This window comes from Strongyloides ratti (genome assembly GCF_001040885.1).
Source record: "Strongyloides ratti genome assembly S_ratti_ED321, chromosome : 2".
In the NCBI taxonomy this organism is placed as follows: domain Eukaryota; kingdom Metazoa; phylum Nematoda; class Chromadorea; order Rhabditida; family Strongyloididae; genus Strongyloides; species Strongyloides ratti.
In genome coordinates this window covers 2,752,610-2,778,969 of record NC_037308.1, presented here as the reverse complement: position 1 = coordinate 2,778,969, position 26,360 = coordinate 2,752,610, and the positions used below count along the sequence as shown (strand labels likewise).

General features: G+C 22.9%; 8 protein-coding genes across 8 annotated transcripts; 3 read left to right on the top strand and 5 right to left on the bottom strand.

Annotated features, from left to right (window-relative positions):
• Positions 1-5,983: 5,983 nt before the first annotated feature.
• Positions 5,984-6,814, bottom strand: SRAE_2000087100 (Hypothetical protein; the record flags this gene model as incomplete). The annotated part of the gene is made up of 1 exon (XM_024651755.1): positions 5,984-6,814. The coding sequence occupies one exon, from the start codon at positions 6,812-6,814 to the stop codon at positions 5,984-5,986; it is 831 nt and encodes a 276-aa protein (XP_024505401.1).
• Positions 6,815-6,920: 106 nt separating this feature from the next.
• SRAE_2000087000 (UPF0136 membrane protein CG5532) lies at positions 6,921-7,229 on the bottom strand (the record flags this gene model as incomplete). The annotated part of the gene is made up of 1 exon (XM_024651754.1): positions 6,921-7,229. One exon carries the CDS (start codon positions 7,227-7,229, stop codon positions 6,921-6,923), a length of 309 nt encoding a protein of 102 aa, XP_024505400.1.
• Positions 7,230-7,563: 334 nt separating this feature from the next.
• SRAE_2000086900 (60S ribosomal protein L10a) lies at positions 7,564-8,448 on the bottom strand (the record flags this gene model as incomplete). Its single annotated transcript, XM_024651753.1, has 2 exons — positions 7,564-8,056; positions 8,291-8,448. The coding sequence occupies 2 exons, from the start codon at positions 8,446-8,448 to the stop codon at positions 7,564-7,566; spliced, it is 651 nt and encodes a 216-aa protein (XP_024505399.1).
• Positions 8,449-9,046: 598 nt separating this feature from the next.
• SRAE_2000086800 (Hypothetical protein) lies at positions 9,047-10,062 on the top strand (the record flags this gene model as incomplete). The annotated part of the gene is made up of 3 exons (XM_024651752.1): positions 9,047-9,230; positions 9,274-9,847; positions 9,891-10,062. The coding sequence occupies 3 exons, from the start codon at positions 9,047-9,049 to the stop codon at positions 10,060-10,062; spliced, it is 930 nt and encodes a 309-aa protein (XP_024505398.1).
• A 96-nt stretch (positions 10,063-10,158) lies between these two features.
• Positions 10,159-11,414, bottom strand: SRAE_2000086700 (28S ribosomal protein S9, mitochondrial; the record flags this gene model as incomplete). Its single annotated transcript, XM_024651750.1, has 2 exons — positions 10,159-11,035; positions 11,083-11,414. The coding sequence occupies 2 exons, from the start codon at positions 11,412-11,414 to the stop codon at positions 10,159-10,161; spliced, it is 1,209 nt and encodes a 402-aa protein (XP_024505397.1).
• Positions 11,415-12,597: 1,183 nt separating this feature from the next.
• On the top strand, positions 12,598-13,176 carry SRAE_2000086600 (Transmembrane protein 33; the record flags this gene model as incomplete). The annotated part of the gene is made up of 1 exon (XM_024651749.1): positions 12,598-13,176. One exon carries the CDS (start codon positions 12,598-12,600, stop codon positions 13,174-13,176), a length of 579 nt encoding a protein of 192 aa, XP_024505396.1.
• Positions 13,177-14,244: 1,068 nt separating this feature from the next.
• SRAE_2000086500 (Protein of unknown function DUF4582 family-containing protein) lies at positions 14,245-20,303 on the bottom strand (the record flags this gene model as incomplete). Its single annotated transcript, XM_024651748.1, has 3 exons — positions 14,245-16,038; positions 17,759-18,173; positions 20,260-20,303. 3 exons carry the CDS (start codon positions 20,301-20,303, stop codon positions 14,245-14,247), a joined length of 2,253 nt encoding a protein of 750 aa, XP_024505395.1.
• Positions 20,304-22,963: 2,660 nt separating this feature from the next.
• SRAE_2000086400 (Kelch repeat type 1 and Galactose oxidase, beta-propeller domain-containing protein) lies at positions 22,964-24,884 on the top strand (the record flags this gene model as incomplete). The annotated part of the gene is made up of 3 exons (XM_024651747.1): positions 22,964-23,912; positions 23,981-24,657; positions 24,717-24,884. 3 exons carry the CDS (start codon positions 22,964-22,966, stop codon positions 24,882-24,884), a joined length of 1,794 nt encoding a protein of 597 aa, XP_024505394.1.
• Between the last annotated feature and the right edge of the window lie 1,476 nt (positions 24,885-26,360).

The window sequence follows — 26,360 nt, the reverse complement described above, 5'->3', positions numbered from 1 at the left end:
ATTTTTTTTGTCAAATAATTAGTTGACGGTAGTTGATTTTTTTTTATTTCTTGCAATTACGATATACTAAATATCTGTTGGAATAATAAAATAACTATGTAATGGGATGTTCTGATAAATAATATTTCTTTAGTGATAAAAGGTAATGTCAAAATTGTCATGGAAAACAATAATGTTATTTGATTGGTACAAAATATAATTAATTTTACTTATGTAATCTTTTTTTTCTAATTAATATAAAATAAAAAATTTTATTTAATGATTTTAATTTCCTAAAAGTTTATACTTCATAATAAACAAAAAAATTTTTCTTATTATAAAATTAAAAAAGTAAATTTCATAACTAATTAGTTAACATAAAAAGGGTAAACGCTTTTCTCCTTATTTTTATAAACTTATTAGAAAATAATTATTTTAGAAAATTTGTATTGCTAAAAAAAGAAAATTCTATTTTTATATTTTTTTGTTTTCACATAAAATTTAATAATAAATTTATAAATAACACTTTTACTTGTGCATTCTTGCGTCAGGAAAATTGTATCATTTGATGTAATTACTTTTCTAAAAAATAATTCAAAAAATATTTTATTTGATAAAAAAGATTCAATATCAATTTCACGGATACAATTCAGTTTCGGTAACACTTTTTTTTGAATCAAAAAATGTAAATAAATTTGTATTTATTTTTAATGCATTAATTTTTAATCAGAATACTTTTTTAATCCTTTAACCAATTATATTTTATAGCAAACAATAATTAAATTAATGATAAAGATGAGCATTAAAATGATTATATAATGTAGAATCGTATATATGAATAATATAAAAAATAAAAAAAATTAAATTTCAAATTCTTTGAAGCGCAAAAAAAAAAGTTTCTTTGTATCCAAAACTTTGAAAACATTAAAAAGTCATTTTTGAAAAAAAACACATATAAAATTTATAGCTATAATATTAATAATCAGATATATTAATAATATATATTTTAAAAAAAAAATTTTTATTTTAAAAATAAAATTAAAAGATTTTTTATTAGGAATAAAAGTCAATCATCTTTATTAAAATAAAGATATTAACAATTTGATTTTATTGTATAACAGATAATATTTTGTTGTACATTATAATAAGAATTTAAAAATGTATTTTTATTTCATAAATAAATAAAGAAGTTTGAAAAAGAGTAAACAATTCAAGACTTTTTTATTCTTGTAATAGTAAAATATTGAATCTTATTTAATAATTTTTTTGAAACAACAATGTAAAAATTAAAATTTATGATTTATAAAAAGACATAAATTATAAATCATTACTAAAATTATTCTTTAAATGAATAATTTTTTTAAATATAATTTTAGACACATAGAAAAAAAAAGTTTATTTTTGATTTTCTAAAGTTAAATGGATGAAAACAAAAAATTAAAGAATATATTTTTAGTTTTTCTTTAGTTTGTAGAAAAATAAACTAAAATAATTAAAAAAGAAAGTTTTTTCTTTCTATTAAAGAAATTCTTTTATCAAACTTAATAATTCGATAGATATCTTTAAAAAAATTTCATAAATAGATTCAAACTTTTCAAAATATTTGTTTTATTGAAAAATTAATGTAAGAACTGTAAAGAGAAATATAATAAGGAATTATATTAATCTTTGTATTTTTGTACTTTAATTTTGTATGAGTATTTTGAGCTATACATTGTACTTTAGATAGTTAAAATTAAATACGCGCCACTAATTAAGTATAAATACTGAGCTAGAAAGAAAATTTTTTAGTCTTATTAGTTAACTAAAATTTTAGTGCTGAATACCTAGTAAGTTTTATACTCAATTTATTAGTTATTAATTATAGGTGGCCACTAGCGTTAAATTGTCTTAAATATTGCTAAATTGTTAATATATAATAAATTTGTAATTGTGTTATCTTTTGGTTTCGAAAGGGATACGCCATACAATTTCTTATCTTAATCTTCTACACAATAGTGTCTTAATATAATAAATTCCTTATATATGTACTTAATACAAAAAAAAACATAAAAGTTTTCAAAGATAAAAAGTATAAATGGTTTAATCAATGGCATTTTTAACTATTGAAATATATATTTTCAATTATTTTTAAAATTAGAATATAGAGTTTAAGCCTATTTTAAAGAACATTTTTTTTAATAATTTTTTATATAAGAAATTAAATTTTGGTACTATTCTGTTATACCCCCCCCCCAAATTAAAATGATAGAAACTTGTCTTAAAATTATTTTTTTTTAAAAAAAAACAAGCCTATCAGATTCTCCATCTTCTTTTCTACAAGATGGAAAAAAAAAATTTTAAAAAAAATTAAAAAAAAAAAAATAAATTTATTATTTATTTGTTACTAATCTTGGTAAAATTCTGTTAAACCCTTTTTTTGCTTAAAATGATAGAAACTTATATAAAAAATATTTTTTTTGAAAAGTAAATAGGTCTATCAGATTCTCCATCTTCTTTTCTACAAGATGGAAAAAAAAAATTTTAAAAAAATTAAATTTATCATTAATTTTTATCATGAAATTAAAAAATTGTCGTTAAATTTTATCATGAAACGAAAAAAAAAAAATGACTCAAATATCAAATCTCATCATGTTTTCTATTATTATTAGCTAATTTTTAAAAAAGTTTGTTTATGTTTTTTATTTTATATTGGGTTCATTCTATTTTCTTTAAGTAATTAAGATTTTATTTGAAAAAATTTTATTAATTATAAAGTACTTTCTATCATTTTAATTTGGGGGGGGGTATAACAGAATAGTACCAAAAAAAATTCTAATACATACATGACTTTAAAATTAAGCTATTGTTAATAAATTTAAAAATTCATCGCATTTCAAAAGTTATTGAATGACTACAGTGACATAATCAAATTGAAAAGAAAATAGATTTTTTATCACAATTTTAGAGATGGAATCAGAAATCTAGAAAATTTTTAACCAATTTTTTAATCTCTAAAAAAAATAATATTATAGCTATGAAAATTATTAATCTGGACCAACTTTTAAATTGAAATCGAATGAAACTAGTCCCATCTTCATAGGATAAGTATTTAATGAGATACTGAAAAGTCGGGAACAATGAATATTTTAGAAAAATTTCCGCCTTTGTTCATATCTTGCTTCAAAATAAAGATAAATATAAGCAGATTTCGGCAATCGACCTTAAATAAGTTTTCATGTGGGGTCTACCTTCAAAATTTTTTTATATCTCTAACCACTTTCGATATAAAAAAAATGGTGACAATGGATTGCGCGCGAAAAAGTACCAAGCACAATATTTTAGAAACCGTTGAAAATTTAAAAATATTTTCAACGTAAGGTATATCTTAAATTATGTAAGAAGACCAGCGCATCTGGTTTTATGGTTCTATGACCTCATTAACATTAGTTATCGCTAGATTCTTAAAAATTTTTTTCAAGCACACTTCTTATCATATCTTCATTTCTAGAAGTCCTATGAAGATGTGAATAGGCTGAATGAATTTCTTGTAAAAAACTGATCTAGAAAAAAGTATTTATTTTTAGAATTTATAACATTATCATAGAAATCGTCATTTACAAAAAAATATTCCCCAGTTTCGCTCCTCAACTTTGAATCCTTATAACTCCTGAAGTTTCAATTTTTGAATATTGTTGATTATATTCAAAATTCATCCCCTTTCAAGGGCTATCGAATGAATATAGTGGCATATTCAAATTCCAAAAAAAGTTGCTTTTTTTTGTTCACATTTTTAGAGGTAAAGTCAGAAATCTAGAAAATTTTCAGCCATTTTTTATATCACTGAAAATAATAACGTTATAGCTATGAAAATTAATATTCTAGATCTTCTTTTGAATAGAAATCGAATGAAACTAGTCCCATCTTCATAGCATAAGTATTTCCTGAGATACTGAAAAGTCGGGAACAATGAATATTTTAGAAAAATTTCCGCCTTTGTTCGTATCTCGCTTCAAAATTAAGATAAATACAATCAGATTTCTGCAATCGACTTCAAATGAGTTTTCATATGGGGTCTACCTTCAAAATATTTTTATACCTTTAACCACTTTTGAGATATAAAAAAATGGTGACAATGGATTACGCGCGAAAAAGTACCAAGCATTGTATTTCAAGAACCGTTGAAAATTTTAAAATCTTTTCAACGTAGAGTATGCCTTAAATTATGAAAGAAGCACAGCGCATCAAGTTTCATAGTTCTGTGACCTCACAAACTTGAGTTATTACAGAATTCTTAAAACTTTTTTAAAAACTTTTTTCTTATCATATCTCAATTTATAATTGTACTATAAAGATAACAATAGCTGCAATGAACTTCTCGTAAAAAACTGATTTAGAATCATATGTTTATTTTTAAAATATCTCATCGGATCATAGAAGTCGAAATTTACATAAAAATATTCCCCAATTTCGCCCTCAACTTTGAATCCCTATAACTCCTAAAGTTTCAATTTTCAAATATTGTTGATTATATTAAAAATTTATCCCCTTTCAAGGGCTATCGAATGAATATAGTGGCATATTCAAATTCCAAAAAAAGTTGCTTTTTTTTGTTCACATTTTTAGAGGTAAAGTCAGAAATCTAGAAAATTTTCAGCCATTTTTTATATTTCTGAAAATAATAACGTTATAGCTCTGAAAATTAATATTCTAGACCTACTTTTGAATAGAAATCGAATGAAACTAATCCCATATTCATAGGATGAATATTTGCTAAGATACTGAAAAGTCGGGAACAATAAATATTTTTGAAAAATTTTCGCCTTTGGTCATATCTCGCTTCAAAATCAAGATAAATGAAATCTGATTTCTGCAATCGTGTTCTAATGAGTTTTCATATAGGGTCTACGTTCAAAATTTTTTTATACCTTTAACCATTTTCGAGATATAAAAAAATGGTGACAATGGATTACGCGCGAAAAAGTACCAAGTTTCATATCCCAAGAACAGTTGAATATTTAAAAAACTTTTCAACGTAGGGTACGTCTTAAATCAAAAAAGAAGCCCAGCGCATCAAGTTTCATGGTTCTGTGACTTCATTGACTTGAGTTATCACTAAATTGTTAAAACTTTTTTTAAAGTATATTTCTTATCATATCTTAATTTGTAATTATCCTATAAAGATAAGAATAGTTGCAATGAACTTTTCGAAAAAAACTGATTTAGAATCATCTGTTTATTTTTAAAATTTTTCATTGATTCATGGAAGTCGAGATTTGCAAAAAAATATTCCCCAATTTCGCCCTCAACGTTTACTGTTTATAACACATAAAGTTTCAATTTTCGAATATTGTTGATTATATTCAAAATTCATCTCATTTCAAGGGCTATCGAATGACTATAGTGTCATATTCAAATTCCAAAAAAAGTTGTTATTTTTTTGTTACTTTAGTATAAAGTTAGAAATTTTTATAATTTTCAGCTTTTGTAAAATTATTTGTATTTTTAAAAATTTTTTACAAAAAAATTAAAAACTATAAAATCAAAATTGATCATAAATAAAATAATAATATTTTTAAATAATGAATAAAATCATTTTCAAATTTTTTTAAAACACTTTTTTAAAGTGCCTTGTTATTTATAAAACATTTTTTTATTAATATTTTGATTTTTCTTTGTTAATAAATTTGTTATATCATTTCTGTTGAAATTTTCTTTTTCCTTTAAAAAATATGAAAACTCTATAAAGAGAAGAAAATTAAATTATATTCCAATTGTAAAAAGTAAAAAATATAAAAAGTGAAAACAAATAAAATAAAAAAACTTTATAAAATCTTAAATTAAAATATAATGTTTTTCTATATAAATATATTTTTCATACAGAATCGTAGTTAACAACACAATTTCATAAATAACATAAAAGTATTGCCCTGCGTGAAATTATACTTTTTAAACTATCATATTACCATACACTTGAAAAACTTTATTAAATTTAAATTTGCATGACTCTACTATGACAGTTACTCTAAAAATGATCTTTAATAACTGCTTCATCCAATGTATCATTCTTTTTTGATATTACTTCTGCTTGTTTCTTTCTACTAAATGGATTTGCTAAATCACTTGGTGGTCGTGGTATTGTATGATCATATTTACCTAACAATCCTTTTACAATATATTCTTCTCTAGAACAAGTACCAGAATTTTTTTCTAGATACAGAAAACTTGCAGCAATACTTAAATGAGTACATAATTCATAAATTTGAAGACGTTTGGTTAGTATTTCTTGTGGAGAAAGATATTTTACTTCTCTATCTCGGAATCTTTGTATTTTTGGTTTTGATTTTTGTTTTATACAATTTACCAATCTTGGATTTATTTCAAAAGTTTTGTGATCATTTTTAACCCATGGTCCTTCTAATATATGGATTGCTAGATAAATAATAGCCGAACGAATATCAAGACCAGTACGAAGATTAGAAATTTTATCGTGTCCTGATTGCAAATATTTTACTTCATATTCTATGTTACCAGAGTTTGAATCAATTTTTCCTTCACCTAGACTATAACATTGTGGAGATATTTGTGAAGCATATTCTTGTTTTACTCGTTTAACAAAATCATGATCATCAGATTTTTGAAATCTCTTTAACTCATATTCAATTTTTGCACCATTTAATATAATAATTAATAAGTTATTAGATATGGTAGGTCTCCAGTAATTTTTAGTTTTGTACAACTCATCAGTCAATGCTTCCACAAGCCATGCTTCAAAACTTTCAATACTTTCATCATAATAAATGGCAGGTAAAGAAGATGGTAGAAATTTGCGAGATTGAGAGGAAGCAGTTCGCATAACGCCTGAAATTTTATTGTTTCATAAATTTAGAAAAAAAATTACAATTATCAATAAAAAAAGCGAATATAATCGAGGTTATATATATAAGTATTTAACAATATAATCACTCAAAACGGGGACGAGTTTTGTAATAGATAGTGATGCAACGAATAAATATAAGAAGTGATAATACGGCAACGACTCCAGCAGGAAATACTTTTCCACTATTATAAAAACGACGTCCCATAAAAATTGTTAAAAGAGCAGAAACACCACAAACAATATGATTATTGTTGTAGTAAGCCCCAGCAACTACGATAGCTCCTGATCCAACTCCCATAACTAATGAAGGAATAGAAGATGCTTTTAAGTAACCAATAATACCTCCTGTGGCAACAATTGCTCCATAAATAATACCGACGATATCTCCCATATTCTAAAAGTAATAAGATATTACACTATATATAAAAAATAAATACAAAATTTTGATAATAAATTAATTAAAACACATTAAAAATGCACGACTGCTATAAGTAATCTTGCACGGAAAAATTGTGGACAAAGTTACTAATACTCTGTTAATAATTAAATCCAACAACCTATATGTATGAATAATCAATTTTTAAAGGTATAAATAATAATTTTAAATTTGATATCAGTTTTAGAAACATTCTGATAACAACTATCAATAAAAATAATTAAAACATTATTTAATCATAACAATTTATTTAATGATAACAAAATGAAACAACAAGACCATTGAATGTTTAATAGATACGTTGAACTGGTCCCATAGTAGACTTAATGTGAAGGGAACGTACATTTTGCCAGTTCTTCTTTAAAAGAGAGACTAAGAAATTGATAGCAAGAGAAAGATTAGAAGTCAATTCTTCTTGTTGCATCTCAACGTGTCCAATAGCAGTAGAAAGGCAAAGTACCTTCTTCATTTGGAATTTGATAGTACCCTTAATTTCATTAATCTTTGATTCAAGAGTTTCATTGTGGGTAACAACAGAAGGGAATTTTCCGGCTTTGTTAAGTCCTGGTCCAAGAATACGTGGAATTTGCTTAATCAAAGTGTCAGAAGCAATAAAAGCATCGTATTTTTTGGCAAGTTTCTTAATAAGTTTCTTGTCCTTGTTGAGCTTTTTAAGGTCATCAGCAGACATACATGGGAATCCATTTGCTTGAGCTTCATCAAGATGTTTTTGATCTCCCAAAACACATACTTTCATTCCTGGGCGTGGGATGTGCTTAAGTCTAAAAATATTTTGTTAGCGGCTATTAAAAAGCCGTCCTCAAATCTACGTAAAAATCTTATTATTTTAAAATTAAAAACTTTGGAGCAGATTATATGATCGATAACTCCTACCCATTTTTTAAGGTACTGGGTTAGAACCCGTCAAGAAAAAACTTAATTTTCTTGGCTACCTATCTCTCATATAATTTTGGAAATTTACGATTGATTCAGAGAGTAGGCTAATATAAACTTACCTAATAGTACCACTGAAACGTTTGTCCTTTTGTGGATCATAATTCTTAAGACCAATTTGAAGTTCGACTGACTCACGGAACTTACGTTTCTTGTCTTGTGCAGCCTTAAGAACGTTGTTTATAGCTTCGTTAAGAGTGTCTTTTGAAATCTTAGACATTTTGTCTTAATATTACCCTTAAAATATATAAAACTATTAAGAAAAATAATAAAAAAAATCATATAAATATATAACGAAATTAATTACAGAATTTGAAACAGAATAAAAAAAGTTGTTTAAAATTTGCTAATAAATTGGGAAAATTTATATAGACTACTGTGATGTTCAATTGTAAACATTCTTTACAAGACATATTGTTTGGAACAATATGTATTAAAATGAAAAGTGTTAAAGAATACTATTTGATTGATAAATAACATTTAAAATGATGAGATTTTACAACCAAAAAAACTTTCAGTATATATAATCCGCTGTACTTTGATTGTTGAAAGTTTTATTAATAAAAATTTTTAACATTTAAACATAATAGTAAAGAATGGTTTACTTTTTGATGTAGTAAAAATGTTCTTTTTAATTCAATAATTTCAAAAATCTACATATAATTTCAAAAATAAAATTTTATATTTAATTTTTGCAAGAATTTTTTAAAAATACTTTATTTTTTTGATATTTTACATTTGAAACAGTTTTTAATCAAATTTTGTTAAACTGTTTAAATATAGTTATTTTAGAAATTAAAGAATTAGAATTTTTAGCTATGTCTCATGCAAGATCGAAAAGTTATAATAAAAATATTTGTTCAATTGAACATCAGGAGGAAGAATTAATAAAAGCATTTGAAATTGAAAAAGAACGTTTTGAATCTATTGATGATTTAAATTTAGAATCAGCAATATTATTAGCCGAAAGTGTTGAAAAAGAGTTGAAAAGACTTGTAAATGGTATGTTGTATTATTTTTCTTAAAAAATATATTTGAGTAATAGATTCAAAACATTTTAAAAAGGTACGAAGTAAGGTTGGGAGATATCTTATAAATAATGTTTCTAAAACAATATCTTTATTGCTTAGTAAAAATTCAATGAAAAACGATGATGATAACGACAGTGATTTATCTGGTGTTCAACAAGTTGGTACAATAAAATTTCAACGAGAATTTGTTGATGTTGTTGAAATTAGGAAAAATCAAAAAGATCTTCCTTTTGAAAAAATATTTACCAAGAATAGGATTGGGAATAATGTTACTCAGATTCTTATCGAAGATCCTTATATAATTACAAAAGATCAAACCATAAGTCTTTATTTTTTTATTATTGCTATGAAAAGCATATATGATACTCTAGAATATGTGGAAATCAAAACAAAAATAAATCCAGGAAGAACAAAAATATTTGAAGAACTTTCTCAAAAATTCCAAGAATATACGAGATCTGAATTAATAAAAAAGGAGCGTGAAGTGGCTCGAGAAAATTTAGTTTCTATTCAAAATAAATGTAAAGAAAAGGGAATTAATCTAAGTTTTACTTTTGGTAGTTCTACTATGCATGATAGACGTATCTTGTATGTTTTTCTATTTCTATTTATTCATAAATTTTTTTTGTAGTTTCAACTCTGGTGTAGTAGCTTATCCGGGAAGAGGATTATCTATTCACAAATTAGATTTCTATAAACATGATGGAAATTTCAATAATGTACCATGTAATGAATGCTATATACCAATGTTTCGATTAAAAGATTGGGATATTGAAATCCACAATTTATCTAATTTTAAATAAATTAATTTTTTTAGTTAATAAAATTTATTATTTCTTTTGTTTAATTTCAATAACAAAAAACTAACATGCTTACTAAAAAAATAATTAAATATATAATTAACGCCTTTTCCAAATCCATTTAGCACGTGCTCCAGGTTGATTAACTTTACTTCTTTCTTTTTTCCTTAGTTCTTTTGTTAACAATCCACTTATTTTCATTTTCTCAACTTTTTCAGGATATAAAGCAGCTATTCCTAAAGAAACAGCATGCCTAACACTTCTTGGTAGTGCGGATAAACCACCATCACCCGTTGTTGTTGCTTCAATATCAACTTTACCCATGACATCAGCTACTATCAACGGACTAATAAGACATTCTCGTGCTAGTAAAGATCTAAAACAACTAAAGTGATGACCGTTTATATAATATTTTCCAGTACCAGCATCTCGAACAACAGCCATAGCTTTTGTTGCTTTACACGTTGTTTTAGCAGTAGCATATCTTGTTTTTGTAACTGGATCAATGGAAACACGAGGAATATGACCTCCAAAAATTGCATTTGGTTTATCAACTGAAGTAATGCTTTCACGATAAGACATTATAAATTCTTTTTCTAAAGATGAATTTGGTAAAGAAGCTAAATAATCAAAAGCCATTATCCAATTGGCATACAGTTCATCTGATAATTTTTCACCAAGTTGGGTAGATAGTTTTTTTTGTGAAAGCCACAAACTTCCACTAAGAAGGACTGAACTAACTTCTTCATTTTTTTCTTCTTTTCCTAAGTATTTTACAAGTTTTTTCGTTCTTTCACCAATATCAGACAATAATCTATAGAATTTAGGTTTTAAAGTAAAGAAATGGGAATCTGCAGGTCGACCTTCATCATCAAAATCAAGTTTGTGAAACTTTGGTAATAATAATTCAGGACTTTTCATTACTGGTCTAGCTTTTTTATCATGTAGAGAAGATGGAAAAAGATACTCAATAGATCTATAATTTAATTTTATAATTTTTTTTATAAATAAAAAATTTTTTACCTGTCAATGTCAGTTTGAGTCATTGTATCAGGATCAAGACCCATCATATTAGCTAAATGTCGTCTTCCTAATTCAAATTCATCCTTTTCTTTTGCCATTAATCTAGCATTTTCTTTGGCTCTTGTAATATATGTATTTAAAGCTCTTCCAATAGACTTTAATCTTCTAGTCTGAACTAAATCATCGTCAATATTTTGAGAAACTGTGATTGAATTAGGTGAATTACTGGATATTTCTTCAGTAACTTTTACAGTACTACAGAAAAAATTAGTTGAACGATAGAAATGTTTTCCATGTTTAAATAAAAATTGTTTAGAATAATTCCCAAGCATTTCCTTAACCAGGTGAAAGAAAATTTATATAGCAATTTTTAAAATGTCTTTTAAAGAAAAGTTGGAGAAATGACATTTATATGTACGTATAAAAATTGTACGAAATAAAAATATGTGTCGTTAAAATATTTATAATTTTAAATTTTGGTTTCATTTAATTTTATTATAGAATTTTATATAATAAATTAGATATATTAGTAAATTTATATGTTAATGAAGTAATAAAACATCATACACTTGATATGGATAATTTTTTAATAGTTAAAATTTCTTAGTTTTATAAATTAATGACAAGTTAATATTTTTAATTATTCAAATTTTAATTATCATATTTATTTTTGTACTTTTTGTTTAGTAATAAAAAAAAATTTGCAAAAAAAAATTGTAAGTTGTAAACAAATATTATATAAAATGTATATTTCAAAACAAGTATTATCATGTATTACCAAATAGTAAATATTTTAATTTTACAAATGAGAATTATAATTTTAAATTTATTCTTCATTAAAGTTTTAATTCGTTCATTGCATTTGCATAGGCTATTTAATATACACTACTTATTGAGTCTTCTATATGTAGACAAGTAATAGACTCAGTTTTATGAATTGTATCTTATTTTATATCTTTTCTATGCTTCAATAAGACCTATTTTTAATACATATCTCCCCAATATAATTTATACTTCAATAAGTCGTTTAAGGTTGTAACTATATTTACCATTGAAAAATGGGATTTGTTTTTATCATTTTATCTAACAATTTAATTTACACAATTATTTTTTTCTCATAACAAACATATTAAATGATTTAAAATGTTTAGTTTAATTTTTATTTTTTTTAATGTTAAACAATTCCACGTAGTAATTTTTTTTAAAATATAAAAAATCAATTTATATTGTAATATTTTAGATAATGGTTGAAATTCGTGGAGAAACATCTTCTGAAACAGAAAATACTCAATTTGGTAATGCTTCTAACAGTGATAGATCAACTTTACCACCAAGGCAATCAGTTATTGTATAGTTTTAATTACTTTTTAAATTATTATTAAATTTTTTTTTTAGAAATTTCTCAAATCTGATCCTAGTAATACATTTCTTTGTATCTTACGTGTAGGTACTGTATTTTTTTCTTTTCTTTATCTTCTCCCTTCAAGCGATAATGGAACTTATTACAACAAGGCAATGATAGCAGGTGCTGTTACAAATGGTATTAGATTGTCTCAACGTTTAGGTGAAAATTTACAATTTAGTCGAGAATTTGTAACTAATGCAGTACTTGAAGATTCATTTCATTATCTTCTCTATTCATTACTTTTTGCTATGAGTGCTCCTATGACGATGGCACTTGTTCCTGTGGCATTATTTGGTCTTCTTCATTCAATAAATTTTATTAACAAAGTTGCACAAAATACAGGTCACGGAAATAATGGAATTATTATTAAAGCACATGGATTAGTCAACCAACAAACAAAAAATCTTCTTGGTATCGTAGCAACAGGAGAAATTTTTATGTTCCCAATACTTTTTGGGTTAATATTTATAGGAAAAGGAACAATTTTTCTTCCTATAGTTTATTACAAATTTCTTTGTCTTAGATATAGTTCACGAAGAAATCCATATACAAGAGTAGCCTTTAGTCAAATGAAAACTTCTTTAGTACAAGCTTCCGCTTCATCTAGTTGCCCAAGATTTGTATCAAGTTTTATCTATAAAGCTATTGCTTTTGTTGAAAGATTATCCCCACAAACTGTCTCTTCCTAGTTTTTATATGTGCAATAAGTATATAGTCTTTTTTTTATATAATATTATAAATATTTATAATTTTTTGTTATTGCACTTGTTTACTTAATTGACCTTTTATATCCACACAATTTTTTTGTGTAATAAAATATATATTTATTTATTTCAACAAAATTTATTTATAAAAAATTGAACAAATATTTTTAAAATGCAAAATAAAATTTGTAAATTAGTGTATAAAACTTCAATGTTTATATGAACATTTAAAAGCCAAAACCATAATCAGTAGATCTTGATAACATGAATAAAAAATAGATAAACAATAAAGATATGGAAAAAAAAATATTAAAAAAAGCTCAATAAATAGAGCTCCTCTCTCAAATTATAAAAAAAAAATTATAACTTTTTTTTGTCTAACAAAAATACGATTATAAACAAATTATGTAAAATTTCCACAAAACTGAAATTGTTTTTATAGGGTGGAGCAGATAAGATTTCATTAGGATTACTGTTTATTCTAACAAAACTTTCTATTTTAAATATTTTAAAGTTGTGCTTTTAATGATTTGAGCAAAGTATGGTTTATATGTGTACTTTTAACTAACGGGTCTTCTAAATCTAATGATAAATATTATAATATTAACTACTAAATATGGAATGAATAAATAAAAACCGAGTATACATTCATGATTTTAAGACGTAATTATTTTTATATAAAAGTGAACAAATAACTATGATTTGAGGAATAAATTGCAGGTACATTTCGACTGAATAAACAATAAAAAAAAATTTAACAAAAAAAAAGTAAAATATGAAATTGTAATAATAATATATAAACAGTTTTGGAAACCCTATTATAAACAACCCGTGAAAACTACTTATAATATTGAAGGTCTAATTTGAGAAGGAGCTTAAAAATAATAAAAAGCATAAATTGATGTTAAAGAAGATATGATTGATATGATAAAGGCTTCTACATAAAATAATAGTATTTTTGGTCTACAAAAACTTTTTGCCTAGTTATATATTTTTTTAAATATAAATTAATAATTATTTTGTTTATATGATTGTTATAAACATAATTATTAATTAAACTGGTCGAAATTTAATTTCAGGTGGATCTACTTGGAAATTTGCTTGAATAATTTTTTCTATTTGAATTTCTTGTTCATTATCTAAAGGACCAAGTGTCCAAATCAAACAACACCAATTAGCTGCTCTAGCTTTTTGGGTTGTTCTTATTACATCAACTAAAGCTCTAGTAAGATTCATTGATTCTATTCTTTCATTATAACTACCAACTTCACCACGAAGATATGAAAGAATATTTTCTCTTTCTTGGAGTCTCATTTTTTGAAGATTTTTAATAGCACCTAAAAATTCAGCCATTACTTCATGAACAATTGGTGGCATTGGTTTTTCACGTAATTGTATCATTTTTGATAATAATGTTGTAACACGAGCATGTTCACGAAAATAATCAACAATAAGTCTATCTATTTTTAATGGAGCTGGTGGAAGTCTTGGTATTTGAATAGTATTAGATGAACTAATTTTTTTACCAAGATTATGCCTTGCTAATTCAGCTTCTGTTTTTTTTCTTTCATTTTCAAGTTGACGATATTGTGAAGAACATTCTTCTATTTTTAGATAAACAGTATCATTTTCTCTTTTATAATTATTTACTTGTTGACAAAAATTAACAATATTTGATACACCATTTGTAGGATACATTTGTCCTCTATCACAATTTTTTGATGTTATTATAGGATAAACTGGACGAAAGTATTCTGTTGGTGGATAGTGATAATTTTCAGGTAATATATTATTTTCAATTACTGGTCCATTATTTCGAAAGACAACATCATATATTTGATCATATGCAAGTTGATGCATCTGGAGAGTTTTATGATATCTATCTAATTCCTCTTCATCACAATTTAATTTACCATCTCTTGTAATATTTGGGGGACAAACATATGCTAAATGAGAATTAGGTACAGCTCTTGAAAGTGGAACATTGTTAAAAGCATTTGATTGATGAAGTTTTTTATTTGCTGAATAAATTGGAGAAGATGATTTTGTTCTATTTGTATTTTGATACATACTATAAGTAGCTCCAATTTGATTATTAGGAAGAATTGGTTTTGATGAAATTTGTGTATTATTTTGTCTTGGATGATTTTTTAACATTTCATATGATTCTTTTTTATCATTTTGATATTGTGAATACATTGAATTCCAACATCTATCATTTCCCCATTGTTGATGTTTACTATTATTATCATTATTATTATTGTTATTATTATTATTATTTTGTGATGGTATAAATTGGCATTCTTGAGATTTTTCTTCATTCCTTGTATACATTTCTTTAACTTTTTCCATATTATTTTGTGGTAATGGTCTATTTTGAATTTGATTTAAAGCTGAAGTTTTAGCATAACTATTAAATGGTGTATTGATATGCCAAATATTATTCATTTCTTTATTTGTATCTGCTAAATCAGACAAACTACTTGGAAAATAATAACCATCATCTCTATTATTTGAAGGATCATAATTTTGCCAAATATTAGTTGTTGGACTTGGAGTACTTGGTATATCTATAGGTTGTTGTGTATTATTTATATCATTCATAGAATCTTGCCAATTAGATAAAGAAAAATTTTCATTTACTTGTAAATTTCCCATTTTAGTTAAAATATTAGAAAAGTATTTATTATTACATCCTTTGGCATTATTAATATAATAATTTGATCCATTTGAGTCATCAAAATTTCTAGTCCACGTGGAATTTATAGGAGAACTGTGACGAAGTGGTGAGGTAGTAAAAGAATCTGATCGCATACTATCTGAATGCTCCTCACTACAATTGGATCCCTATAATTAAAAAAAAATAATTTAATAATTGTTTATAAACAATAAAGTGTAAATTAATATTTTTTTTTATTTTTAATTTGATAAAAAGGGATAAATTACCAAAATAATATGAAATATAAAAAAAAAGAATCCTGAGAAATTAGAAATAATTTTTAAAAATACTTGTCACGTGTTATTATTTTAATAAAGAATATTTTTGTTTAATCATCTTTCATATGCAATTTAATTTAAACACATACTAACAAAAAAACATACAATATCCATATATTGATAAATTATTTAAAAAAAAAAAAAACATTTATGTTATAGAATATATATATATATATATATCAATAGCAAAAGTCTATCTTTAATTTTTTATTTCTCTCTCACTATATCCACTTTTCATTATTTTATTTTTCAAGTTCCTTAGTTATGATAAACAAAAATAATAAATCTTTGGTATTAAAACGTGACCTATATCAATATTCATCAAAATATCCCATCATAAATCCCTATTATTTTTTTCAATACTATTTTATTATAAAGTATTACCCTTTTAGTAAAATTTAAACGGCCAGCAGCATGAACGTAGAAAAAAAAAAAAGACATAAACCAACCCATATAAACGCGTCCCAAGTACCAACTGACACGAAACACAACTAAACAATCAAAAATATTCGCCTTTCTTTTGTGAAAAATAAAAATTTTAAAAGACCATGACTGTTGGTAAATAAAGAAATATTTCGAAAAAAAAAAAAAAAGTTTTGACGATCACATACTTTTAGTTAATTTTTCAAGGTACTCCTAATAATAATTTACATTTTTATATGTAAAGAATAAAAGAGGAAATAAATATTAAAATATATAATAAAAACTGATGATGGTGTTTTGTGTTGATCATGATAAGAAATTCAAGGATTTTCCATAATGTAAAAAAAAGGTCAGCTGTGAAAAAAAATAAAAAGAATTTATAAGGTTGATGAAGTATTGACAAAAAAAAATACATTATGTTATTGCACTTTTCCGATTGGACTTTGATTACACAAAAGACAACATATGTTTACTTTCTATTTAGTTATATCCTCTTTTTATCAGTTGAAAAAACATGAAAGAAGTAATTTATTAAAGGAAGTAAACGGGAAGGTTTTCTAGATGGTACCATCTTTCACCATTTCTCCTACAACTAGGGGTTGTTTTAAGAAAATAGCAACGTATGTGATTTTTTTATTATCTAATTAAAGAAAAATTGTGTAAAATATATATATATAAATTTATTTTAAATAATTGGTATAATTTTCATTTGTTTTAACTAATATATATATATACATATATAAACAAAAAAAAAAACCACCCTTTGCCACCGTGATTACATATCTTGAAAGTGAAGACAAATTATATTACTTACTCTTGTATATATATACATATATATAATAAATATAAAATATCTTAATGAGGAAAAAAAAAGGTATTATCAATTAATGGTGTTTGGCATTGAAATATGGTATAACATTTCAATAAATAAAACATCTTTCCCTAAATAAATCTTGTTAATATATCTTTTTTTTTAAGATGCACTTTATGATCAAATGTATTAGTCTTAGTAATTTTTTACTCACTAATACTAAACACATTGTCTTTAACTTAATGGCAACCAATAAAAATAGAACAAGATCATTTCATTTGTTAAGAACAAAATTGTTTAAATTTTTACATTAAAATAATAGGACATTAAACTTACTTGATCTGGAACAGCTGGACTATTAGTTGTTGATGGAATATCATTGTCATGCTTATCAATCCAATTGTAAATATTATTCCATGAATTCCAACCATTTAATGGTTCTAAAAATATAGAATTATTTTGATTTAAATTATTTAAATCTGATTCATTTGAAAAAGTTTCATGAAATGCCATTTTATCTTTGGAACATCCACCATTTTCACTATTAAATTGTGGAACCCAACATGAAGAAGAAAGTTGGTATAAATTATTATCAAATGATGGTACACCTTGAAAATCATTACCCTTTTCTTGACTATTTAACTCATCAAATTGTTCATTTTTTACATCATTTGGTAAATGAGGATCCCATATGGAAGTATGACCGACTTCATTACTTATATTAGACATATCAAAACAAGTAATTGCCATTCTAAAAAAAAAAAACATAAATAAATTAAAAACAATTAAATGTTAAAAAAAAATGCCGTTATAAAAGAAAAGATATATACTATAATAATGATAAGTATAAAATAAAAAAAAAAAGAAAAAAAAAATATATATATAGTCTAACAATTTTTATAAGTAAACTGTTTTTTACTTGTTATTTGTTAAACATTTCACATAATAAGTATTCTAAAGTGCTTGCACTTGATTAAAATATTTAGTAAGAAAAACAAATAAAAGATGAAAAGGTAATAATAGATAATTAATGTAAAAAAATATTATTAATTAATTAATTTGAAAAAAAATATTAGAAAAAAAAATTAAAAAAAAAAGAAACATTAAAATACATTAGATTATGAAAAAAAAAGCTTATCTTATAAGTAGTTTGATGTAAATCTCAAAAATCAAAACACCTTTCCGCCCATTTTAAAATTAAATTTAAATATCAAAAGCAAATGATTTTATATTTAACAAAATAATATATATAATATTTATATCTAATCAAACAACAAATTCATCTCCACTATTAAATGATTGCCTCATAGTAGGTAGGGTAAAGTTTCTGAATTGTAGGTACCTTTTGGTGCGCGGCATCAGCTAATATAAAAAAAAATAGTTAACGTTGATCTACATAAATTGTTTCCTTTACGACTATTATTAATATCAAGCCTTAAAAACCAGCTTGTCTCAGCTTGGGGGTCGTAAGTGAAAAAAGAAAGAAAACGAAGGCATATCAGAGTGCAAAGAATATAATAGAAAATTATAAAAAAAAAAAAGTGAATATAAAGAGAGTCTGGTACGAGGCAGCACCGGACAAGTCGAGCCAACAGGCCAGCTTGGTAGGAGCTGATGGAGCAGTACAATTGAAATCAACCTTTTGAATGGTTGCCTAAAAAACAAGGAAAAAAGCGAGACTCTAACGTATTTAAAAAGATATGTATATATTTTGTTTGCATGAATAATATACGGAAGAAGGCAGATGAGAAGAAGAAGAAGAGAATTAAAAAATATATAAAATTAAAGTTATGCTATATATTATAAGAAAATGCTCATTTGCGCATGCGCAGTCGGCTTCTACATCGTTGTCTATCATTGTAAGTGTCAAGATTCACATTCCATTATTTAAAAAGAAAAAGCATATATATATATATAAAATATATTTATATATATATATATATATATTTTCTATGTAGTACTAACAGTGAAAGCACATAAACATACTATAACAAGAGTAGGTGTCTAAGAATTACAAGTGCCAGATGAAAAATTTTAAGAAGAAAATATTTTATAAAGAATAAAGGATAAAATTATTAACACTTATAATCTTTAATTCTATTCAATTTTGAAGATAACCTTTTTGACAATGTCATACAAATAAATAAAAGATCTCTAGAAAAAAAATAATTAAAAAAAAAAGAATAATAATAAATAAAATATTCTGAAGTTAATTATATTATCAAAATATATCAACAGGACCTTTTAAAAAAAAATTGTCAAAAAATTGCCCTTTTAAAATTGTTTAACCTCATTTCCATATGAAAAATTATACTTTTAAAATAATTTATAAATAAGGTTAAGAAAAAAGTACTTATTTTGCAAATAGATTGCACTATTGGATGTGTATCATTATGAAGATCACTAGGGAGACAACTATTAAATATGTCAACAACATAAAAAGTAGATTATAAAAATGTTCTAAAATTTCAAAAATTAACAAACAAACAACTTATTAGAAAAAAAATTTTTTTTTTTTTTTTTAATTTGCTAAAATTGTTCTTTATATGTTGACGTTATATTAAAAAATAATCAACGAAAAAAAAAAATAATTATAGATATAAGAAAATATATTTATAAATGTAATAACGTATATTATCTTTTTTTTTATAATAAATATTGTTTCACAATTAAAAAAATTGCAATAATAACAATAATTTGATAAATTCTAATATGAGGTCAAAATAAAAAAATGGTTAAAAAAAAATTAGAACATCAAATAAGGTGATTATAAATGACAATTAAGGTCATAAAAGATTTAAGTAAAAAAAAAATCAAATTTGCTTATTACCACGTACTCTAGAAGTTTAAATGAATTGGATGATAAACAAAAGTTTATCATCACATCAATAATATAATCTCAATCCTTGATGAAATATGAACATTAAAAGTATAATGTTTCTATTTATTGGTATGTCTATATTATATGTACCTTTTAAGCATGACAAGTTGGTTAAAACAAAACTTATATACAAAGTACATTGTAAAGTATAATCATAAAATGATTAAATATTTCCGAAAGAGTATTTATATTAATAAAGTTAAAAATATTAAAACAAACCTAGAGATGAATATTTAACATTATTTATTGTAGGCATCATTATTTGACTAATTGAATGACATGACCTGCATTTAACGTAAAATAAAAATATATAATAAAATAATATTATAATCTTCATATATCATTTATTTATTGAGGAAAAATCTATATCCAAATTTGACTTCAAATAAGATTAATTAGATTTTTTTTTTCAATAAATTATATTGTATATCTAGAGACTGTATTATATGATAATTGAAGGACATATATATATATATGTATATATATACACATATATATATATATTTAACTAATTTAAAATAAATCTTTAAAAATATCATGGAGGGAAAAGTGAAAATAAAGAGAAAAAAAAAGAAATTAATTTTTAACAATTTATATATAAAAAAAATAAAAGATGGCATTTAAAACAAATTGGATATTAACCTTGGTTAAGTCTGGAACGCCTTCATTAACATTTTATAATAACTATTTATTGTGTCATGCACATCTTATCAATTTTTAAATGTCAGTTATACGAGAAGATTGTGTCATATAATATTTTCCTCGCTTTTTTTTTATTATTTAAAAATAAAATATGTAAAAAAAAAATATAAAATACTTCCTTCAAGGTAGTTTAAAGTAGTACCGTTCCCCTGATAAAATAATAAAATGGCACAAAATGGTATAAAAATTATGTATAATATTAAAAAAAAAAGCACACATAAGAAATGATTTTAATAAATGATTGGGGAGTGGTAAGTATTTTTTTTTTTTGTTATAAAAGAAATATAATATTAAAATCATAAAAATTGGTAACCAAAGATGTAAACAAAAATATAGTTGACCTGCATATGATGATATGACAAATGATCAAAATCATTTTATAAATCAGGTAAAAGATCTTATTATAAAAATAATAATAATACATAAAGAAATAGCTATTTCATGTTGTTGGTCTATAAAAATTATTTTGTTCAATATAAGAATCTTAACAAATAATATTTTATAAAAAAAAAATTTAACATTAAAGCATCATCTAAATTCCCACTTTTGAGGGAAAATAAAAAGAGTTAAAACGAAAAATTTAATAAATACTATTATATTTTATGAAAATTAAATTTGCGTGACAAACCATCACGAGAGATATTCATAGAAAAAGAAACGAAAGAAAAAAAAAAAAAACTTTGTAAATAAAATTATAAAAAACAATGTCTGGGTACTTAGGTAGGTAAATAAAGTTAAGTGATTAGACATGGTTTAAATATTAATCTATATTTAGTAATGATCACTATTTATTATTAATTAAATAATTACAACATTATGCGAGAAAAAAAAAATATTAGTATATTTTAATCATGCTTTTCGATGATATATAATATGATTTAAATTAAATATATCATTCTTATTATTACTTATAATTAATCATATATTATTTTTATGTGTTAAAAAAAAAACTAAATAAAAGAAAAAAAAATATATCTATAAATATACTAAATATTTAATTAATATAACGTAACAAATAATATAAGATTGTCTAAATAAATTATAAAATATAGTTTATTAAAGGTAAAATATAGTGGAACATCAAATAAAGGGAAATAATCTTGGATAAATGATAAAAAAAAACTAATATATTTTATCAGATAATATCTAGATATTATATTAATAACGATACTAAGATGAAACATAAATTATGAAACGTATATTTTGTTACCATTTATGTTGAACAATTTTTCAATGGAGGAAAATTATATTGATAAAATAGCTTCATATTATTCACGTACGATATCATCATATATTATCATCTTGAAAAGTAAAAAATTGTTAACTCATTTTTTATTATAATGTGGGTGTTAAAGATTTATCATTTCATTGTTGTATATTTGTGTTTTAATGTTAAATCTAATAATTTTATATTAAGAGGAATATAAATAGTTGTAAGAAAATAATATGGGGTTGATATTAAAATTTTTTTTAATATTAATTTTTATAGATTATATAATGTTAGAAATAAATAGTAAAACAAAATTCATGGATATTATAGATAATCTCAAAATATAATAAATGATATGATTTTTTAATAAAAAGAATTTTATATAATAAATATATATATATATGTATGTATATATCTTCAAAATGGATAAAAAGAATTAGAAAAGAAATTGAATATTCAAATCAAATTATATAAAAAAAAATTTAATTATTAGTGAAATTAATATATATATAAAAAAAGGTAGACAAAAAAAAATTATCATTAAAATATTTTACTTCTAGTAATTTATTTGTTATTTTAAACAATTTTTATTACTAAAAATTAATCAGTAATTCAAAATTGTTTTTTAAAATTTATTGTTATATATATATTTTATATGATTATGTACTTTATCTGGGTCATCATTAAAATATAAGAGAGTTACAATTATTTATATATTAAAAAAAAAGTATAATAATAAAAGAAAAAAATGTTAGAAAAAGATAGTGAATCAAAAAAAGAATATTCAAAAATAGGTGAAAATAATATTACTAATTTAATTGTAAAAAGGATTAATAATTATCCATGGTCAATATGGCCAATAATGTTTTTATCACTTATTGGAATTTTTAGAATATTTACACCAAAATGGTTAACATTAAATGAAATTTCATTAATGTTTCTAGTAACAGTTATAATATTAATCATATTTACATGGTTAGAAAGAGTTTTAAGAAATCAGGAATGTAATAAAATTGATATAAAATTATTACAATCATTATTAACAGAAAATAAAAAATTAAAAACTATTTCATTAGTAAATGAGATATTAAAAGAATTATGGCCTTATGGAACTGAGTATGTTGCAAGTATAATTAAACAAAAAATTGAACCAATAATTCAAAAAGAATTACCAAGTATTGTGGGAAATTTTAAGTTTGATTTTATTGATCTTGGAACAAAATCTTTACAAATATATCCTACTAAATGTGAAGTTAATGCAAAAAATTCAGATAAAATGACAATTGAAATGAATTTAGTATATGATGGTGATGGAGCAATAGAGGTATTAATTGGTAAAATATTAGGTGGTATAGAAAATATTACATTTAGAGGTAAAATTCAATTAATTTTTGAACCAATAATTTTAAAACCACCATTTTTTGGAGAAATTAAAATAACTTTTATTGAAATTCCAATTTTAAATTTTAAAATGACAGGTTTAGGAAAACTTCCTGGAATAGGTGAAGCAGTGATCAATATTATTAATGATTTAATAAAATCTAATATAGTATATCCTAAAAGTGTAACAATACCTATTGCAAATGAAAAAAATATTAAACAAAGCTTAACTATTAAAAATATACGTGATGGGATAGCTGAAGAAACAGAGATCAAAAAACTTACTGCAATGACAAATGTTGGGAGGGTCTTTTTATGTAGGTTAAAATATTAATGAATTAATTTTTATTTTTTTTTCTAATAAAAAAAAAAATGTTTTTTTTAGTAGGTGGTGAAAGTACTAATAAGAAGATGGCAGATAATATATTTTTTGATATAAAATCAAATAATTATTATAATGGTCCTGGAATGATAAGACAAAGAAAAAAATTTAATACAATATTTTATAAAGATAAAATTTTTGGTATTGGTGGTATTTATGAAAATAAGAATCAATCATATATAACAGGATCTGTAGAAGTTTTAGAATTAAATAAACGTAGATGGAAACTTTTAAAAACAGAATTATATATTCCAAGGCATTCTTTTGGTTGTGAACTAATAAATGATAATGTTTATGCAATTGGTGGTGATAATACAGAAAAATATCTTGATACAGTAGAAATATTTGATTTTGAAAAACAAAAATGGTACTATAGTGTATCAATGATAACATCCAACACAGCATTTGCTTCATGTACATTAAATAATATATTATATACTATTGGAGGTGTAAACAATTCATCACTATCATTTTTTGATTATAGAGAAGGAAAATGGATATTAGGTGAAAATATGAATGATTCCAGAATATATTGTACAGCACATGGAATTGGTAATAATATCTATGTAGTTGGTGGTTACAATGACTTCAATGAGCCATTTAAAAGTAAAATTGAAATATATGATATTCGTAATAATAAATGGAGATACGGTTCTTCTATGTCAACTGCTCGTGCTTGTGTAAGTAAAAAACAATTTTAATCCTATGTATGTTATATATATATATTTTTTTTTTGTAGCATAGTAGTATAATTATTGGAAATATTATCCAAGTTTATGGAGGACAAACTCAAAATCATGAAATTTTAAATAGTGTTGAATACTATAACATTAATAAAAATATATGGATTGATGGTCCTAAGATGAGTATACCTAAAACATTTCTTTCTATTCCTAAAAATTATTAATTTTAAATTACAATATATAACATATATTTGTATAAAAGAAAAAATATTTTAATATTAATACAATAATATATTAACATAACCCTAACGATAATGAATAAAAATAGTCTAGATATTATAAACAGGTGTTTCGAAAATTTAATATTTGTCTATTATTTATTCTATTTTTTTTTTTTTTTTAATAAAGTAAGCTCAGTAATTTTTAATCGAAGAAATAAAATGTTAACGTTATATAAACATTAAACGATTCAAATAAAGACAAAAAATTTTTTTATTGAAAATAACATTTTTTTATCAATATAATTTATACTTTTTTAATATTTTTCATTTGACAAAAAAAAAAACTTTGTTTTTTGATAGCTTTTTTTTTGTAGAAAAATTTATATGTTTAATCTTTTATCATTTTTATCACTTTATTATGATGATTCTTACAATATTTATATAATCTAACAACGTCGAGAAATTCATTACTAATATGTAATCACATGATTATGATTTTAATGCTTGATACTCACAATAATTTTTATTTATTACCAAATTTCAAAGAATAAATAATTTTATTATGATAAATGAAATCTTAAAAAAATTTTTTATATATAATAACCTTAAAATAACTTATCTAATTTAATTTTTTTTTTTAAATATTAAAAGTTTTAAAAAAAAATCAGTGTGATATTACATTCCTCGTAAATATCAATTGTTTTATAAAAGTATGATTAAAAAAATGATAAATTTTTAACGATAATATAATTGTTTTACTATAGTTAAACAAATTTTTTAACTAAATCAAATTTTATATATCTTAATAAATAAATTTATAAAAATTAAACTTCATAAATTGATTATTATAGGACAATTAAATATTTTATATTTGTTTAAAAGAAAAATAAATTTAACATATTTACGGAAAAAAAAAAATCATAAAATTTATGTTATTAAAAAAAAAAGCTAAAAATAAAATTTGTTTCGACATTTAAAAAATAATTTTTGGATAAGTAAATGTTAATTTAACCACAAAAAAAGTTTCTAAATCAAATTATATAACATTGATTAAAAATAAATAAATTTAATAGTGTAAATTTTGTTTGATAATACGATTAATTATTAAAAAAAAGATATTAAAATTTAGTCCTTTTTTTTTATAATAAGAATAATGTAATATTAAAACTACTCATCAGTTTTAAAATTATTTAAAAATCGACAAACGATAATATCATACTTATAAAAATTTACATTATAACATGAATGGTAATTAAATGTTGTCAATAGAAATAATCAAAAAATATTTTTAAAAATAATTAAAAACAAAAATTATAAAATTAATGTAAAATAAATTTACATATAAATATCAATATGAGTTAAAAATTTTTTTGATACAGAAAAGATATTTCCGGTAAACTATAATAAATGACAATTTTTAAGTGTAATAAAATGATTTCCTACTATAATATTAAAAAAATAAAACATTTTTTTTAATAG